The sequence below is a fragment of the Pongo abelii genome, chromosome 13, assembly GCF_028885655.2.
Source record: "Pongo abelii isolate AG06213 chromosome 13, NHGRI_mPonAbe1-v2.0_pri, whole genome shotgun sequence".
NCBI classification, from domain to species: Eukaryota; Metazoa; Chordata; class Mammalia; order Primates; family Hominidae; genus Pongo; species Pongo abelii.
Genome location: NC_071998.2, coordinates 124,412,629 through 124,432,183, shown reverse-complemented (window position 1 = coordinate 124,432,183; position 19,555 = coordinate 124,412,629). Strand labels below are relative to the sequence as shown.

Below are 19,555 nucleotides of genomic sequence, written 5' to 3'. Positions count from 1 at the left end.
ACCGAAATGCCCCGTGCCGGAAGCTATGGGTATATGCTAGTGTTTATTTGCACCTTTTTCAGGATAGGTTGAGGCTTTCCCCACCAGGACAGAAAAAGCACGACAAATGACTAAATACTGTTAAAAGATATTATCCCCAGGTTTGGACTGCCTGTACCTTTACAGTCAGACAATGGGCCGGCATTTGTAGCTGAAATAGTACAAGATTTAACAAGACTTAAAAATAAAATGGAAGTTACACTCAGCCTATCGGCTGCATAGTTGAGGAAAAGTGGAATGCATGAAGTGGACACTCGAACAGCTACTGAAGAAATATTGCCAGGAAACTCATCAGAGATAAGATCAGGTTTTGCCTATGGTCTTCCTCCGAGACAGGTGCACCCCCACCAAACTGAGTATTTACCCTGTGAGGTTTTGTTCAGTTGGCCAACCCCAAATCATAGGTCAAATTAAAGGTGATCTCCAGGAACTAGAGGAATTAACCTTAAGAAAGCAAATGCAGGCTTTAGGAATAGCCATGCAAGAGGTCCATGGCTGGGTGCAAGAAAGGATGCCTATAAGCCTGAGAGACCCAGTACACCCCTTCAAACCTGGAGACTCTGTTTGGGTTAAAAAGTGGAATCCAGCTTCTCTAGGACCCATATGGGATGGGCCCTATACTGTAATCTTGTCCACTCCCGTTGCTGTTAAAGTTGCAGGTGTTATGTCTTGGATCCACCACAGTCGGCTGAAACCAGCAGCTCAAGACAAGTGGACCAGCCAGCAGGACACAGATCATCCAACCCAGCTGATCCTGAGAAGAGAACAAGCTGCTGCTGAGGACAACCGCCCTGATCTGGTCACTCAGGAGGCTGACCAGTCAACGCACGGCTGAAGCTTAAGGAGACAAGCCCCGCTCTACTCACACACTCGAAGCTGACTAGACTACGCACAGCTGAAGCTTGAGGACTCGTCGAGCAAGTAAATGTGGTTAGAAATCTTAGGACTAGTAGTTTTCCTTATAATACTAACTGTTTTACTATTGTTCTGTCGCTGTGCTCAATCTCCCCCACCCAGGCAAGGCCCTCTTCTGTCCTTGCTGGATATGAATATGTTGTACATTGTTTTGCTGTTATTACCCCCCTTGACCATGCTAAAAGAAGTACCCTTAGAAAGGTGTCCCCATTGTACACACACTACAGGGTCAGGAAACAGTATAACTAGGACTCTATTATACTATACTTATTAGGAGTGTACAGGGACTCACCTAGGAACTTGTACTTACAATCAGATCACCTATTCAATTTGTGACCCAGGAAATGGCCAGCCTTATATATGCTATGACCCTAAGTCTTTACCTAGGACTTGGTTTGAGGTTCACATTGAGTCGAAGAAAGGAAGTCTTACAAGGCAAACCCAAGCCTCTAACCCCCAGGGGGGGCTATAGCCATATACTTTGATATTTGTCAGTTAACATCCACGAACCCAACCTACCTCACAATCTCTGGTCCTACAGGGTACTATACAAACTGCCAGTACAAAATTGTATGTGCATACCCTGTTTGCCCCTCCAAGGCCCTAGCAATAGCTTGCTGGAACTGTACAACACAGTTCACTGACCGATCATCACTGAGGCTAAAGCCAATCTTGCTCATCAAAGCGCCAGCAAAACCGGATTGTAAGACAAGCACTTGCAATCCTGTAAATCTTACTATCTTATAGCCAGATCTACCTATATGGACTCCAGGTTACTCCATGGCATTACAAAGCAGCAGTCAAAAAGCTAAAGTAAATTTGTATATTATAAAGAGGACTCAAACCAAGAAGTCATCCCAGCAGCAATTCCGAGTCTTTAAGTCATTCTATGAGCATATAAATCAAAAGTTGCTGAGCCTCCCCCTTTAGCCAAAAACCTATTTGCTCAGATGGCTGAAAACATTGCTGGCAGCCTAGGCATCTCCTCATGTTATGTTTGTGGAGGGACTAACATGGGAGACCAATGGCCTTGGGAAGCAAAAGAGTTAATGCCTCAAGATAACTTTACTCTGACTCTTCCCGCAAACTGAGTCCCACAAGTTAAAGCGTCTGGCTCTTAAAAACTTCTGTTATCGAGAAATACTGTATTGCTCGCTAGGGAAAAGCTTCTACAGACCTACTAGGCGAATTAACATGTTTGGGACAGCAAACATGTTAAAAAATTAGGAAAAACTTTATGGCGAGGCAAAGATAGACTTAAACCACCTCATCCAAATCCATTCTCCCGTTTCTCTTTTCTGAACCACACCTGGTGTCACCTTAAAGCTCCAAACACCTGGCAAGCACCCTCTGGTCTCTATCGGATCTGTGGGCCACGGGCCTACCGACAGTTACCAGCCAAATGGACAGGGGCCTGTGTACTTGGAACAATTAGGCCGTCTTTCTTCTTAATTCCTCTAAGACAAGGAGAAGCCTTAGAGTATCCTGTCTATGATGAGAACAGAGAAAGATATAGAAGGAGCACAAAGAAAGATATAGCCATAGGGGACTGGAAAGATGATGAATGGCCCCCATAGTAGAATAATTCACTACTATGGGCCAGCTACCTGGGGGGAAGATGGCTCATGGGGTAACTGTTCTCCTATTTACATACTGAACTACATCATAAGGTTACAGATAGTGCTTGAGATCATCACTAATGAAACAGCAAGGGCTTTAGATCTATTAGCCCAGCAATCTACAAAAATGAGAAATGCTATCTATCAAAATAGATTAGCTTTAGACTAATGCCCGGGAAGGAGGAGGATGTGGGAAGTTCAATCGAACTAATTGCTGCCTGGAAATTGATGACAATGGAAAGGCAATTATAGAAATAACTGCAAGAATGAGAAAATTTGCCCATGTTCCAGTTCAAACTTGGAAAGGGTGGTCCCCAGATTCTCTCTTTGGAGACTGTTTTTCATTTTTCGGAGGGTTCAAGACTTTAATAGGAGTAGTTCTGGCTGTACTAGGAAGTTGCCTAATACTCCTTTGTCTCTTACCTCTCCTTGCTAGAAGCATTCAATCAACTGTGGAGGCAATAGTAGCTAGGCAAACTGCCACTCAGCTGACGGCTCTGCATAAATATCAACCTTTGTCCAAAGAAGAAAACTTGTCTCTTCACGCAGAATTAAGTAACAGTGAGGCCTTCTATTAAACTTCTTTTATAAAAGGACTCGAAGCGGGGAAAAATGTAGTGAGGGTTAAAACGAAAAAGAAATAAGTTTTCCTCTGCTTAGCAGCTCACTTCAAGGACAGTTATAAGATAACGCTGTCCAAAAAGCCAAGGCCAAAGGAATGAGCTCCAGACAGCCCCCCGCCTCCAGAGCAAGGTTGAGGAAAAAAAGAGAGACAGACAAATTCCTTTACTGTTACTCCTTTCCCTGGCCTCTTAAGCATGACTGTGTTTTACAAATGTTTGTATTTAGCCAGTTCTCGTTTTTCTTTTGACACAGCTACAAGGCCACCAGCTAGGCAAGGCCACAAGTTATGCACTCTATGATTGACTGCCTTTGTTTTACTTTTGTAAGCCTGCTTATAAAAACCCCACTCTGTCTTTGTTCAAGGCTCACCTTTTTGGATGTGAATCCACTGAGCCGGTGCATACCTTAAAATAAATATCCTCCTGTATTCATCTGTACTGGTCTCTAGTCCTCAGCGTCCCGCAACATTAGACCTGAAAAAAATTCCATTGTCTGGATGTATTGTATCCATTCACCTGCTGAAGGACATCTTGGTTACCTCCAGGTTGTGGCAATTATGGATAAAGCTACTATAAACATCTGCTATGTTGACCAAAAAACCCAAACTGTAAAATATTTGAAGAGATTTATCCTGAGCCAAATATGATTAACTATAACCAGAGGCACGGTGTCAAGAGTTCCTGAGAACATGTTCCCAAGGCAGTTGAGTTACAGCTTGGTTTTACACATTTCAGGGGGACATAAGACATAAATCAGTAATGTGAGAGGGTTTGGGATGGCTTACAAATCATAGGTGAATTCAAAGATTTTCTAATTAGCAATTGGTTGAAAGAGTTATTATCAAAAACCCTGGAATCAATAGAAAGGAGGATCTTGGTTAAGTTAAAAGGTTGTGAAGACCAAGGTTCTCTTTCTTTTCTTTTCTTTTTCTTTTTTTCTCTTTCTTTCTTTCTTTCTTTCTTTCTTTCCTTTCTTTCTCTCTCTTTCTTTTTTCTTTCTTTCCTTCTTTCTTTCTTTTTTTTTTGAGACAGAGTTTCACTCTTGTTGCTCAGGCTGGAGTGCAATGGCATGATCTCTGCTCACTGCAATCTCCGCCTCCCGGGTTCAAGCAATTCTCCTACCTCCACCCCCTGAATAGCTGGGATTACAGGCATGCGCCACCACGCCCAGCTAAATTTTTGTATTTTTAGTAGAGTTGGGGTTTCTCCATGTTGGTCAGGCTGGTCTCAAACTCTTGACCTCAGGTGATCTGCCCACCTCGGCCTCCCAAAGTGCTGGGATTGCAGGCATGAGCCACCGTGCATGGCCCAAGATTTTTGTTATGTAGATGAAGTCTCATAGATGGCTTCCCTTAGAGACAATAGATGGCAACTGTTTCCTCTCAGACCTCTAAAAGGTGCTGGACTCTTCAGAAATGACCTGGTAAGGGAACGAGATTCTCTACAGAATGCAAATTTCCTCCACAAGAGACAGCTGTGCAGGGCCATTCCAAAATATGTCAAAGAAATACATTTTGGGGTAAAATATTTCAATTTCTTTCATGACCTGCTATCTGTCATGTGATGCTATACTACAGTCAGGTTGGAATTTGATATCTTATTTCTACAGAGTCTGTTCTGTCAGTCTTAAGATCTGTTTTAAAGCTGGTCAGCTGTGCCTGAATTCCAAAGGGAAGAGAGTACAATGAGGCATGTCCGACCCCTACTGCCCATCATGGCCTGAACCTTCAGGTCCCTTTGGGTTCCCCTGGCCGAGAGGGCATTCCATTCAGTCAGTTGCCAGGCTTGGAGTTTTATTTTTGGTTTACAGCTATAAACATCTGTTTGAAGGTTGGGTAAATCCTCAGGAATCTGAGTGCTGGATCACATGGAAGAAATAGGCATTATTTTTTGGGAAACTGCCAAACTGTCTTCCAAAGTGGCTGTACCATTTGTTATTCCCAACAGCACTGAATGAGAGTTCTGGTTGCTCCACATCCTCGTCAGCATTTGGTGTTTGGCCAATTTTCTGGATTTTGGCCATTCTTACAGGTATGCAGTGGTAGCTCACTGTTTAAATTTGCGTTTTCCTGACAACATATGATGTGGATATCTTTTTGAAAAAAATGAAGATGGGGTCTTGCTATGCTGTCCAGGCTGGTCTTGAATTAACTAGACTCAAGAGATCCTCCTGCCTTGGCCTCCACACGTGATGAGATTCCAGGTGTGAGCCACTGCACCCAACCTAGGTTAACTTTTCAGATGCTTATTTGCCACCTGTATAGCTTCTCTGGTGAGGTGTCTGCCTTTGACCCATTGTGGAATCAGGTTTTTAAAATTTATTGAGTGTTAAAAGCTCTTTGTATATTTTTGGATAACAGTGCTTTATCAGATGTCTTTTGCTAATGTTTTCCCAGTCTGTGGCTTGTCTTTGTTTTCCTAACAGTGTCTTTGCAGAGCAGAAATTTTTAATTTTAATGAAGTCCAGGTTACATCACACAAGGCAGAATTGCAAATCCAACACAGGTCCCAACCAATGCTGCCGCTCCCCAGCTGTGTGGCCTGGGCCCGTGCCTGCCTCTCTGAATTTCACATTTCCCATCAATACCTTCACTCAGCAAAACTATGGATGAGAAGTTCATGGCACAACAAATATCAGGGTCTACAGTTACTGTTTACAGGTTGCTCTAAAACGAACATTTAAACTTTGTTTTCAGGCAGAGAAACATCCGCTTAAAAGTCCTAGGTAGGGGCTGAGCACAGTGGCTCACGCCTGTAATCCCAACACATTGGGAGGCTAAGGCAGGTGGATCACCTGAGGTCAGGAGTTCAAGACCAGCCTGGCCAAAATGGTGAAAGTCTGTCTCTACTAGAAGGAAAAAAAATCAGCCGAGCATAGTGGTGCATGCCTGTAGGCCCAGCTACTCAGGAATCTGAGGCAGGAGAATAGCTTGAACCCAGGAGGCAGAGGTTGCAGTGAGCTAAGATCATGCCATTGCACCCCAGCCTGGGTGATGAGAGTGAAACTCAGTCTCAAAGAAAAAAACAAAAAGTCTTAGGTCAGTGTCTACATCTGCATGATTAAAAAAACCCCAAAGTTCTAACTGTGTATCGGTAGATGGCTTAACCATAGAGTTACTTAAGGGACCTGGAAGCACAATTGTTTATTCTGTGGGATAATTTAAGGAGAATGAGCAAACCGATCTTAAATGATCCTTAGTAGTCTTAATATTTTATCATGTATTACTTTATATAATTTATAATTTGTTATTTAAATTCATGTACTTTAAATATAATTTATATGATTTATTGCAATATCTTATTTTTTTTTTTTTTTGAGACGGAGTCTTGCTCTGTCGCCCAGCCTGGAGTGCAGTGGCGCAATCTCAGCTCACTGCAAGCTCCGCCTCCTGGGTTCCCGCCATTCTCCTGCCTCAGCCTCCTGAGTAGCTGGGACTACAGGCGCCCGCCACCGCGCCCGGCTAACTTTTTTTGTATTTTTTAGTAGAGACGGGGTTTCATCGTGTTAGCCAGGATGGTCTCGATCTCCTGACCTCGTGATCCGCCTGCCTTGGCCTCCCAAAGTGCTGGGATTACAGGCGTGAGCCACTGCGCCTGGCCTATATCTTATATTTCAAAACTAGCATATGTATGTTATATGAAAAAGAACATAAACAATTATGCTGGTGCTGTCGAACCCAGACTTTCAGCATAGGCAGAGAAAGAAACAAGTGTAAAATCAGAGAAGTAAAACCTGACAGTCTTACAACTGGGAAATACCTGTATGAATTCACACTTTTATTATGATTTGAGATGGTGCCTTGCTCTGTTGCCCAGGCTCGAGTGCAGTGGTGCGATCTCGGCTCACTGCAGCCTCTACCTCCTGGGCTCAAGCAATTCTCCTGCCTCAGCTGGGACCTCAGGTGCGTACCACCACACCTGGCTAATTTTTTGTATTTTTAGTAGAGATGGGGTTTCACCATGTTGGCCAGGCTAGTCTCCAACTCCTGACCTCAAGTGATCCTCCTGCCTCGGCCTCCCAAAGTGCTGGGACTACAGGTGTGAGCCACTGTGCCCGGCCTCATACTTTATTCATTTATTTTTTTTACTGGTTAAAAAAAAAATACTTATTTCCTGGCTCTGTCTCTTCCACAGCCCTAGCAGTAAAGAAATCTCAGGAGCAAGCACCACCCCTGCTGACCAGATTGGGGTCTCTAAACACCATATTCACACCAACGAAGGAGTGCACCCTGGGGAGATGGTTGGGCCGGGCCCATGGCAGGAAATGCCAGGGAGGGGCTGGAGCCTGCAGCATCGTGGTAGCTGCAAGTAAGGAAGGTGCCCAAGACCCAAGGCTTGTGTCAAAGGACTACAGAGGTCAACCTGAGGCCGCCTCTGGCCAAAGATAGACGAGCTGGGCATGAAAAAGCAAGCCTGCAATTGACAGGCAGATCCTGCAGCTTAGCCTTGAGAGCAAAGAAAGACGCGGACAGGGAAATGAGGTTTTATTCAGGAAGAGCTCAAGATGGGAGGGGAGCCCCAGGGGTCCCACTCTTGTGGCCTCTTGATACCAAGGCTCATGGGACACTAGAAACTGACTGCAGGCATCTGAGCTTCCTTGGAGTCACCCGTGGGAGGCACAGGGGCGGCCCCGGAGTCACCCGTGGGGGGCACGGGGGGGGCCCCGGAGTCACCCGTGGGGGGCACGGGGGGGGCCCCGGAGTCACCCGTGGGGGGCACGGGGGGGGGCCCCGGAGTCACCCGTGGGGGGCACGGGGGGGGCCCCGGAGTCACCCGTGGGGGGCACGGGGGGGGCCCCGGAGTCACCCGTGGGGGGCACGGGGGCGGCCCCGGAGTCACCCGTGGGGGGCACGGGGGCGGCCCCGGAGTCACCCGTGGGGGGCACGGGGGCGGCCCCGGAGTCACCCGTGGGGGGCACGGGGGGGGCCCCGGAGTCACCCGTGGGGGGCACGGGGGGGGCCCCGGAGTCACCCGTGGGGGGCACGGGGGGGGCCCCGGAGTCACCCGTGGGGGGCACGGGGGCGGCCCCGGAGTCACCCGTGGGGGGCACGGGGGCGGCCCCGGAGTCACCCGTGGGGGGCACGGGGGGGGCCCCGGAGTCACCCGTGGGGGGCACGGGGGGGGCCCCGGAGTCACCCGTGGGGGGCACGGGGGCGGCCCCGGAGTCACCCGTGGGGGGCACGGGGGCGGCCCCGGAGTCACCCGTGGGGGGCACGGGGGCGGCCCCGGAGTCACCCGTGGGGGGCACGGGGGCGGCCCCGGAGTCACCCGTGGGGGGCACGGGGGGGGCCCCGGAGTCACCCGTGGGGGGCACGGGAGTGGCCTCCTGGTCGGTCACCGTGGGCAGCGCCAGATAGGTGAGGCTCCAGTAGCGCAGGAAGTTGATTCTCAGGCTCCGCTTCATGGAGCTGCTGCCCATCTTCTTGGTGATCTCCAGGTAGCTGCCATTTTCCGTAGTGTAGGGTTCCCAGTGTGTGGGCACTGCCGAGTGGCCCATGTTGGGGTCCCTGCAGAGTGAGAAGAGGCTGTGCAGGGGCTGGGGACTCCCCGGGGGCTGAAGCCTTGCTCTGCACCTGCACGCCTGAGCCTTCCCCGCCCTCTGAGCTGGCCCTGGGTACCATGCCCCTCACTGCATACTGGGCACCGGCTGTGCATGTGCACAGGCTTGGGGCTCTGCCAGTAACTCTTATCCTCTTAAACACACAAGGATTCCGATGCAGGGGGAGGTTAAGTGACTTGCCCAAAGTCCCTCCACTGGCAAATGAGGGAACAGGGCCTCGTGGTGTGAGGCCCTTCTCGGCTGTGGCCCTCCGCCCTGCACTCAACCCACGCCTTACCCTGTTTTGGCAAAGTTGGTCCAGTAGGCGATCATGGCCTTAGAGACTGTCCTGTCTTGGGGCCGGTAGCCTGTGGGAGTGGCGAAGGGCTTCCCGAAAACGTACTGAATGTCATCTGCATGGTCGGCCCCCACCCATTTGGGGTAGATGGGCATCCGAGAGGGATGGGAAAACAGATAGGTGTAGGTCTTGGCACTCCTGGAGGGGAGAGACCACCCAAGAAGGCAGGGTGCTCACTGGGGACCGATCAGCCCAGAGACCGGACTTGGAGGGAGGTCCCGGGCAGTGGGCAGGGAAGTGTCTGGGAAATTCACATGAAGAGATGGAGCTTCTTACACCCAGGGAAGGGAAAGCTGAGAACCAAATTCATGGATTCATGGGTTCCGCAATTTCAGTTGAATTTATACTTCACCTCCACAAAACATTGTGAGGCACCTTCCTTCTAGAATTCGGTATCAAGAAATATTTTGCTCTCCAAGTGAATGTGCATTCTTCAATTAGATTGGACAAGGTATAGGCCCTCAACTGTTTCCCTTTTTGTCTTGACTGAAAGGAGGCTCACAGCTAAATGTACTGCTTAGTTGCTGCAAAGCTTTCATCCTAGACTTCTAGGTATACTTTTATCTTCCTATCTTTTTCGTATTCCTAACTTATTTTTTATTTTTATTATTTATTTACTTCTTTATTTGAGACATAGTCGCACTCTGTTGCCCCTGCTGGAGGGCAGTGGCATAATCTCGGCTCACTTCGGCCTCCACCTCCCGGGTTCAACTGATTCTCCTGCCTCAGCCTCCTGAGTAGCTGGGATCACAGGCGTGCACCACCATGCCTGGATAATTTTTGTATTTCTAGTAGAGATGGGGTTTTGCCATGTTGGCCAGACTGGTCTCAAACTCCTGACCTCAAGTGATCCTTCCACCTCGACCTGCTGAAGTGCTGGGATTCCAGGCATGAGCCACTGTGTCTGGCCTTATTTTTAATTATAATTGGCTATCATTACATGAAGATTTTTAATGTGGTGGTGGGCTGAAATTATGGGCAAAGTTGAGGCCCATAAGAGTCAGTGGATAGAAATCATTGTCCAGTGTTCTCTCAATGCACACAGCGTGGGGAATGGAAGGTAGCTCAAGAACTCTCCAGTGGGAAGGACCATGGGGTGCAGGGCTGAGCAGGGCAGAGGATCATAGGGTTTGTAAACCCCCTGTAGGCTGGGAGATAAAAAGAGGCCCTCAAGTCTTGCCTGGCCTCAGCAAAGTGGATCAGGCAGGCACAGGTGGGGACTCAACACCACTTTCCCAGACAACCCAGACACCTGAGAGCCACCCACAGCGAGGCCTTGGCTGGAAGGTGCAGCACCCCAGGAAGGCCCCCAGGAGCCACCCACTGCCCAGATCCTCACTTGGCATTGGCTCTGTGCTGAGCCAGGGCAACCTCGGTGGGCACCAGGAAGAGGACATCGGTCTCAAAGTCCACCACAGTCTTCTTCTTGTTTTCCTGGGATGGGTCCTGGGCCCAGGACTCAGTGTAGACATCAAAGGTAGTCTTGGCACCTCTGAGCCCCTTGGTGATTGTGAACCCACTGACCAGCTTGTAGAAGTCCTCCCTGGGGGAACCAAGTAGGCACTGACACTCAGCCTGTGCCAACAGGAGGGTGTGTGCGTACCCACCCCGACTGGTGCTAACTCCCTTACTCCCAATCCTCCACCCAGTGCCTTCCTCCTCCAGGCCGGCCCCCTCGCCAGTGCTTTCCCAGCGGCCCTCCAGCACGGGTCGCCCCTGGGTCCTGTGCCCCCTGCTTACTCGGTGACTTTCTTGTTGCCCTTGTTGATGGCAGGCATGTCGATGCTGGCGAAGATGTGGCCATCCATGTTGTTGGTGCCTGCTATATAGTCGATGTCAGCGGCGTTGGCGTACAGGTTGATGGGGTCATCGGGGATGAAGTCTCCATCAATGACAGGGATGAAGCCCAGATAGTGCAGTGTGGGGTCTGGGTGGGAGAGCCAGCAGGTTAGCAGGTTCTTGTACCTTCCAGTTTCCCCTGAGCCGCCCCTTATCTCTCAGGGCTGGAATTGGTTATGTCCTCCTTTCTCTGATCTATGGACACTTGGGGCAGGGTTGATTCTGCACCATCGGGGGCATCCTGTGCCCTGTAGGATGTTTAGAGCATCCCCGGCCTCGACCCACAAGGTGCCAGGAGCACCCTCTCCCCAGCTGTGACAATCACAAATGTCTCCAGGCCCTGCCACACGTCCCCAGGCTGAGAGCCACTGTCTAGGGCCAGATCTGTCTTCTTCAGCGGCAGCCCCTCCCTCTCCTCTCTCTCTCTGCTGGGCCTGAATCAAGAAGGAGGAAACTTAGAAGCCACTGAGGGAACTGATGGAGAAGGAACTCCCTCTCTCAGGGCTGGGTTCCAGTCCATCAGCCAAAAATGGTGCGAGGTCTGCATTGTACTCCAGACCCCTGGACGGGCCCCTAGAGGACCCAGTGGCTGCTAAGGCAGGTGGGGCCCGGCTGTCACTGGGCCCAGCACAGCAGGCTTTGCTTCCAGTGGGGCCGTGGGGCTTGGTTTGGGCTTGTCCAGCCCGTGCAGTTGAGCTCATGTCAGGTAAACGTGCAGATGACTTGGCTTCATGGCACGTTGCCATAGAAGAATGAGCGAGGGACAGCCTTAGCCTAGCAAGCTGGTAAGGCTGACATGCAGAGGTGTTTGTGGAAGTGGTCCCCAGGCCTTCCCGGGGTATAGAATAGTGGAGCTGGAGGCCCCAGTGCTACAGTTCAGTAAATGTTTGCTGAATGAATGAATGAATGAATGAACGGTCATCTAGCACAAAGGCTCTTGGTCTGAGGTCTATGAATCTCCCTAAAATTGTATGCAAATGACTGCATATGAATGCATGAGGTGGGGCAGGGGGCCCCAAATGTTCATCAGCTTCTCAAAGGGGAGTCTGTAACTCATGGGAGATAAGAATAAAGAAGGGGCCGGGCGCAGTGGCTCACACCTATAATTCCAGCACTTTGGGAGGCCGAGGTGGGCGGATCACGAGGTCCTGAGACCGAGACCATCCTAGCTAACACGGTGAAACTCCACCCCTACTAAACACACAAAAAGATTATCTGGGAATGGTGGCATGTGCCTGTAGTCCCAGCTACATGGGAGGCTGAGTCAGGAGAATCACTTGAACCCAGGAGGCGGAGGTTGCAGTGAGCTGAGATCACGACACTGCACTCTAGCCTGGGCAACAGTGAGACTCTATCTCAAAAAAAAAGAAGAAATGGCTCCCCCTCTCCCTTAGAGCTGGGGCCTTCGAGGGGAGACACCAGCTAGTTGGTGACAGGACCAGACCGCAGCTCTGGCACCTTCCTCTCTTCTCCAGAGTACTTCCTGGCAGTACCCCCGCAACCCCCACCTCGAGACCCCATGCGCCAACCCGAGCAGCTACTCACACTCCAGGCCTGCCAGCGGCACCTTATAGGCCAGCGTCAGGGCTCGGGGATCAGTAACCTTCAGACACTGGGCCATCCTGGCGGTATCTTCCACAGGGCAACCCACCTTCTCAGCCACCTGGGGGCAGGAGCAAGGCCAGCAGGTAGGTGAGGCCAGAGCTCAGGGCTCAGAACCATTTGAAGGCAAGGACGGGGTCCAGGATAAAGAATGGAAATGTGGACAGCCCCCACCCGGGTATTAAATCTGCCCCCACGCTGCCCAGCCCTGCCCTCCTCCATTTACCTTTTTGGCCCAGAAGAGTGGGTTTTTCTGGATGACCCAGGGACTCAGGGCCACGCCGCTCTGGCTGATGGCTCGCCGGATGAGGCCCTTGTTGTAGGGGGAGAGGGTCTACGAGACCCAGAAATCCCATCACCAAGGCCGCTCCCCACTCCGCCCACCCCACGCTGGGACGAGGACACCCCAGCACCACAGCCCCAGCTCCATGCCCCTCCTGCCACCCTCCCCTTCCCGTTTGAGCTTCCTCTCAACCTCTGGGGCAGGCCTTCCCCACGGGGATCCCCAGACCTGCAGAGAGACACTGGCACCTCCAGCAGACTCCCCAAAGAGCGTGATGTTGTTGGGGTCCCCCCCGAAGGCCGCGATATTCCTCTTCACCCAAGCAATGGCCATGTGCTGATCCCGAAGGCCATAGTTACCTGGGGGCAGGGCAGGGGAGGGGGTGCTAGAGACCAGTGGCCCAGGCCTGGCCTCCAGGAGGGGAGATCAGCATGGGTGGGGCGGAAATGCCCTCAACAGAGTTGGGGCCATGACAGAGCCCCAGTTGGCAAATGGTGGGTCCCTAAGAAGCTGGGTCGGGTAGGGTGCTGGAGGGGGTGGGTCCCCAGGAGACTAGGTCGCGTTGGTTGCTGGAGTGGGTGGGTCCCCAGGAGGCTGAGTCGGGTGCGGTGCTGTATCGGGTGGGTCCCCAGGAGGTTCAGTCGGGTGGGGTGCTAAAGGGGGGGTCCCCAGGAGGTTGGGTTGGTGCAATGCTGGAGGGGGTGGTATTTGTGGGGAGCAGGATGGTCAGGCCCATGCACCTCTCCTGCCCCTGCCCCAGTCCCTCTTGTCTGTGTCCTGCCACTTCTGCGTCCACAGCTGTCTCTGCCTCAAGGTATTGTTCTCTGTCTCACTCGGCTCTGCTCTCCTGGTTTCTCTCTGAGCCTCAGCTTGTCTGCCTGTCTGTCCCACAGCCTCTTATTTTTGAGACGGGGCCTCACTCTGTCGCCCAGGCTGGAGTGCACTGGCACGACCACGGCTCACTGCAGCTTTGAACCCCTGGGCTCAAGCGATCCTTCCGCCTCTGCCTCCCAGGTAGCTGAGAACAGAGGCATGAGATACCACGCCTGGCTAATTTTTTTTTTTTTTTGGAGACAGAGTTTTGCTCTTGTTCTCCAGGCTGGAGTGCAGTGGCATGAGCTCGGCTCACCGCAACCTCCGCCCCCTGAGTTCAAGCGATTCTCCTGCCTCAGCCTCCCAAGTAGCTGGGATTACAGGCAAGCGCCACCATGCCAGGCTAATTTTGTATTTTTAGTAGAGAAGAGGTTTTTCCATTTTAGTCAAGCTGGTCTCAAACTCCTGACCTCAGGTGATCTACCCACCTTGGGCTCCCAACGTGCTGGGATTACAGGGGTGAGCCACCGCGCCCAGTCCCCAGCTAATTTTTTATTTTTTTTGTAGAGATGGGGGTCTCCCTGTGATTTTCAGGCTGGTCTTGAACTTCTGTGCTCAAGTGACCCACCTGTGTGGGCCTCCTAAAGTGCTGGGATTACAGGCATGAGCCACCTCTCCCGGCCTCTGCAGCATCTTTTATTTTACCACGGCTACCAAGGGCCTCCTGCATCTCGTGATTCTACTCCAGCTTCCGGGTCTTTCTGTGGACCGCCACTGGTTGTCTGGGGTGAGGGGCGCTGAGGAAAATCTCCCTGCTGGGCTCAGCATGCTGGTTGCCCCATCTCAGGGCCGAAGGCACCCACGCACCTGGCAGGTTGGCGTCCCCAGTGCTGAGGAACCCAAGGGGGCCGACGCGGTAGTTGAAGGTGACCACGATGACGTTTCCACGTGTGGCGATCTCCTCGCCGTCATACAGGTAGTTGTTGAGGAAGTTGGCCCCGTGGCCGGACCCCATGACGAAGCCACCTCCATATATCCAGATCATAATGGGCAGGTCCTGGGAGACTGAGATGGGGGAGCGGCTGGTGACCCCAGACGCCCCACCTGGCCCTCTCCCCAGCTGGTCCCCTGTCCCTGTGCAGCAGGTGCCTGGGGCCAAGACAGAGAGGTGCTCCAAGGGGCTGCCCTGCCCCAGGCTGGGCAACGGCAGTGGGTGCTCCCCTCCCCACCTCTGTGGGATTTCATGGCAGTTCAGCTTTGCAGCCCCCAAACTCAAGCCAGGAGTAGATCTGGGGCTCTGGCTGCATGGGAGGTTCCCTTGGGGAGTAGGGGGGAGGCAGACCTTGCTTCCTGCCCTGGGGCACCCATATGTTGAGGTACAGGCAGTCTTCAGCCCCGTAGGTGCTGTCCTGGGTGATGGTGGCCTGCAGGCACCTCTTCTTGAAGTTCTTGGCCTTCAGGGTCCCTGCAGGTGGCAGGAGTTGGCATGAGGAAGGCAGCCGCCCTCACCCGCCCCACTGCAGGGCCAGTCTGGCACCACCCACTCCCACCTTGCCAGCCGGGGTGTGGCTGAGGATTTTCCAGGGCCTTGGTGGGAGCCGCGAAGGGGATGCCCTTGAAGATGTCCACAGAGTCACCCAGGAGGCCAAGCTTCTTATTGACACCTTCCACGAACCCACCTTCTGTGTACACGGCGCCCAGCTGCAAGCGAGACATGGGCAGGGTCAGGGGGGCTCAGGCCCCATCGGCCTGAATCCGGAGGGGGCAAGGCAAGCCGACTCCGCGTGCCCAGAGACAAAGACAGCTTCAAAGCAGGACAGCTCTGCCCAGGAGACCCAGACAGCACCCCCTGCCCTGCAATGCTCAGGGCTTTAGGATTCCTGTTCCTCTCCTTATCCCTGGGGGTGTCCTGCTCCCAGAATCTTAGAGAAAACTGGTTCAACCAGTGTTCCCACTAGGGAAGCCGGCCAAGAGGTGGGATGGAGGTTTGGGTTCTGGCTATGGCCGCCCAGCTTTGACTCCGATCCTCAGTTTCCCCATGTGGAAGATGAGCGGCAGCCGTGTCTCCTGTCGGCCTGTTTGTCATCACATGCGAGGCCTGTCCAGCTCCCGGCAGGAGCGCACCCAATGCTCAGTGTACCCAGGATGTTTCACACCAACCTTCCTCCTTTCTGAGGCGTGGGGCCTGCTTTTCCCTCCTCCCATCTCCCGGCACAGGGCCTAGCTGGCTGGGCACAAAGTCGATGGCCCCATGCCCAAGTCCCCACAGTTCCTGTGCCCCATGCTGGTAAAGAACCCCCTAGGGACCACCCCCCCCCGCCCCCGCCACGCTTCCCTGTGCCATGAAAACTGCCTCTGTGCACCAAGCTGTCCACCCCCACGAGGGGCCTGGAGGTTGATGCTCATCCACCCTCTGTCCCCGACGGAACTGAGGCTGGGCAGCTTTTGGGCTTGAAGTCACCCTGTTGAGAGGCAGCTGTCTGCCCCAGTGCCACCTCCTGTCCATCTTGGGCAGCAGCTCCCCCTTCCCGTGGTGCATGGTGGGAGCAGGTCGTTGCTTGCTGGCTGTCACCTATGCCAGGTTCCAGGTGGGGAAGGGCAGGGTGGCCCTACACCCCCAGGCCCAGCCAGGGTCCCAGCAGCCCTCTGAAGTCTAGGGTGATGGGCCCTCTGTCACACTGGTGTGGGAGAGTGCGGAGGTTGGAACTGGAGGGAAGGAACCAGAAGCAACACATGCAGGCATCATGGGCATCCCCTGCGAGGCATCTGTGTCTCCTTGTGCCAGCGGCGTGATCCCTGTGCAATTGAAACTGGCCTGAGGGCCTCAGGGTGGGGAAATTGGGAGGGGTCGTGATGACCTGCCGAAGGCCTCTCAGCGCCCCAAGAAGAGCTCGCCCAAGAAGGTGACCTCTCCTTTGAGTCAGGAGCCCAGGACCACTGCCCAAACCTACAGGTCCCAGGGCCAGGGAGTGTGGAGAGCAGGCAGCAGAGGTGGAGAGAGGAGTCCCCAGGGCCTGAGACACAGCAGGCGGCACGACAGTGTGGTTGGGATCTGGGGTCCCCTGTGTGACTCCTGCTGGGGGCAGGGACTGGGCCGGGCACCGACACCGGCTTCCTGTGGGGCTTGGGGTTTCTGTGGCTTCTCCTTCACAGGCAGAGAGGGCGGAATTTATGGATGCCTCGAGAGAGCTCCTGCCTGCCGGCTCTCTTTCTGGAGGGACGCGGACCCGGGTGTGGAGTAGCCCGGCTTTCAGGCTTCTGCACAGGAATAGGAGGTAGCAGCTGTGCGATGCTGGGCAAACTGCCTGCCTGCCTCTCTCCACCCGTCTGCCTGCTCTCCACACTCCCTGCCCCTGGACCCGTTTCCCCTTCTGTAAAATGGGAACAACGTCGCCATCAGAGAGGGTGGTAGGTGGGATCACCAGGCTTAGCAAACGCAAATTCGAGAGGCCCAATTACATTTGAATTTCAGGTAAACAGTGAATTGTTTTTTAGTATGTTTCATTTTTTTCTTTTATATTTTTTGAGACAGAGTCTCGCCCTGTCACCCAGGCTGGAGTGCAGTGGCGTGATCTCAGCTCACCGCAACCTCCACCTCCCAGCTTCAAGCAGTTCTCCTGCCTCAGCCTCCCGAGTAGCTGGGATTACAGGCACCCACCACCACGCCTGATTAATATTTGTATTTTTAGTAGAGATGGGGTTTCACCATGTTGGCCAGGCTGGTCTCCAACTCCTGACCTTAAGTGATCCACCCACCTGGACCTCCCAAAGTGCTGGGATTACAGGTGTGAGCCACTGCGCCCGGCCCATATAAATTTGTTTCAAATATTGCATGGGACATACTTACACAGCAGTTCTTGGCAGTTAATCTGAAATTTAAATGGAATTGGGCATCCTGCGTTTTACCTGGCACCTGTCCCCATAGAAATGAGCGTGAGTGCCCGGGATCTGCTGCGGGGCTGTGCTGGGCTGTCTTTCTCAGCCTGGCCCGAAGTTTCCAGATCTGATTGAGCGGGAGAGCAGCAGGACCTGCCCCTCTGCTGGGCTCTTACCTTCGCGGCACTCGCCACTGCCCAGCAGCAGGTGAGGCCCAAGACAACCAGTTGCAGGCTCCCCATGGTGTGCGTCAGCCTCTGGGTAGCCCTCCCTCTGGGCCTCGGGTATTTATGGAGCTGGATCCAAGGTTACATGCTTGTTCATGAGCTCTCAGGCACCCCCTCCCCTCTACCCCCTCAGGTGCAGGGAGATCCAGTTTTCCCAAAACCCACAGTGCACCTGTGCAGGTTACCACTTACCTGGGAGCAAAGGCAGGTGGCAAGGTGGCAGGTGGTAAGGGGGATGGTGGGGCCGGGCAGGGTGCACAGTGCCCTGCCTTCTGGTTTGTTCACAGGGCTTGGTGTCACTGTCAGAGAAAAGGGCATACTTTGTCTCCATGTCTCCATGCCCTGCTTGTCCCCTAGGTCCCCAAAGGGGCTTCAGAGGGGACCAAGCACGTGACTTCTGGGACAGAGAGGGCAGCATGCTGCAGGCCCCCCACCCATGTGGCTGACCTTATCTGTACGAGCTTTTCCTGGGGCCTGTGGAGCGGGCAGTCCAAGCTGGGTGCGAATCCCAGAGCAGCACAAGGCAGTCCCACTCAAGGGTGTGGAAGTGTCACCATCCAGCCTGATATGTCCTGGGAGGGAGGACTAGAGGCTCAGGGGGTGTGGGTGGGGTGGTGCGGAGGCATCTAGCCCAACCATGTGGGTTTCCCTGAGGAAAGAAAGGGCCCAGCCAAGGCCCTGGGGCACGCCCAGGCAGAGTGACAGAAGGGGAGGGAAAGAGGCCAGCGGGAGGGAAGGGAGAAGGTCGTGTGAGGTTGTGGAGGAAGAGGAGGCCACTCGTATTTTCTGTGAACAGGTATTACTCCTGCAGCCAGGAAAGGCTCTGAGACGTGAAAGAACACCATGAACAAAGTCTTTAGATGGGGCCTGTAAGCTCAGCCAGTGTGAGGTCAGCCTCACCGAGACTCAGTGGCAGCTCCAGCCACCGCCCAGCCCACTGCAGTGATGGGGACAGGACGAGGGCAGCCAGAGCCTTCCCACCCAACAGCCCCCCCAGGAGACTTGGAGCCTGTGCTTCCCACACCAACCACACCCCCGTTCTGCCACCCTTGCGGCTGGTGCCAGGGACCAAGTGGACCTGCAGAGCCACGACTGTCCCTCTGTCTGTCGACCACAGCCAGTGCCCAGCAATTCAGGCCTAGTGGGCGAGGGAGGCTGGGGAAAGGACTGGGGCGTGGGAGGAGCTTGGCTACGGGAAATAAGGGGCCTGCAGGCGGCTGGGGCGCCCCAGAGCAAAGGCATTTGCCTCAGGCCTTTGCTGCAGTGTTATTTACAGTGGCTAAGGAGGAAAGGGGAGGGAAGAGGGGAGGCAGCAGGGAGAGGAAAGAGGTGGCGGAGAGGGCTGGGGCAGGGCAGAGGGAAAGGAAGGCCCCAGTTTATATATATGTACGTTTTTAGAGCAGCTTTAGGTTCACAGCAAAATTAGAGGAAGGTTAGAGAGATTTCCCGTATGTCCTCGCCCCACCCCAGTCTCCCCCATTATCAACATCCCCCACCAGGGGGTACAGCTGTTAGACTTGATGAACCCACACTGACGTGTCATCATCACCCGGAGTCCACAGAGGTGTTTTTTTTCTTTTGTTTTGTTTTGTTTTTGAGACAGTGTCTCACTCTGTCACCCAGCGCAGTGGCACAATCATAGCTCACTGCAGTCTTGAACTCCTGGGTTCGAGGGATCCTCCTGCTTTAGCCTCTGAAGTAGCTGGGATTACAGGCGTGCGCCATCACACCCAGCCGATTTTTGTATTTTTAGTAGAGACGGGGTTTCACCATGTTGGCCAGGCTGGTCTCGAACTCCTGAGCTCAAGTGATCTGCCCGCCT

At 53.3% G+C, this 19,555-nt stretch overlaps 2 protein-coding genes across 2 annotated transcripts; one reads left to right on the top strand and one right to left on the bottom strand.

The window, feature by feature from the left end:
• Positions 1–7,284: 7,284 nt before the first annotated feature.
• CEL (carboxyl ester lipase) lies at positions 7,285–15,900 on the bottom strand. Its single transcript, XM_054520793.2, is given in 11 exon segments — positions 7,285–7,921; positions 7,923–8,703; positions 9,034–9,231; positions 10,433–10,636; positions 10,834–11,020; positions 12,478–12,595; positions 12,761–12,868; positions 13,046–13,176; positions 14,498–14,695; positions 14,973–15,095; positions 15,181–15,900. Coding segments are annotated over 11 exon segments (2,373 nt in total). The 5' UTR covers positions 15,347–15,900; the 3' UTR covers positions 7,285–7,762.
• A 2,470-nt stretch (positions 15,901–18,370) lies between these two features.
• Positions 18,371–19,268, top strand: LOC100935994 (uncharacterized). Its single transcript, XM_054519653.1, is given in 4 exon segments — positions 18,371–18,639; positions 18,641–18,857; positions 18,859–19,062; positions 19,233–19,268. Coding segments are annotated over 4 exon segments (726 nt in total).
• Positions 19,269–19,555: the final 287 nt, after the last annotated feature.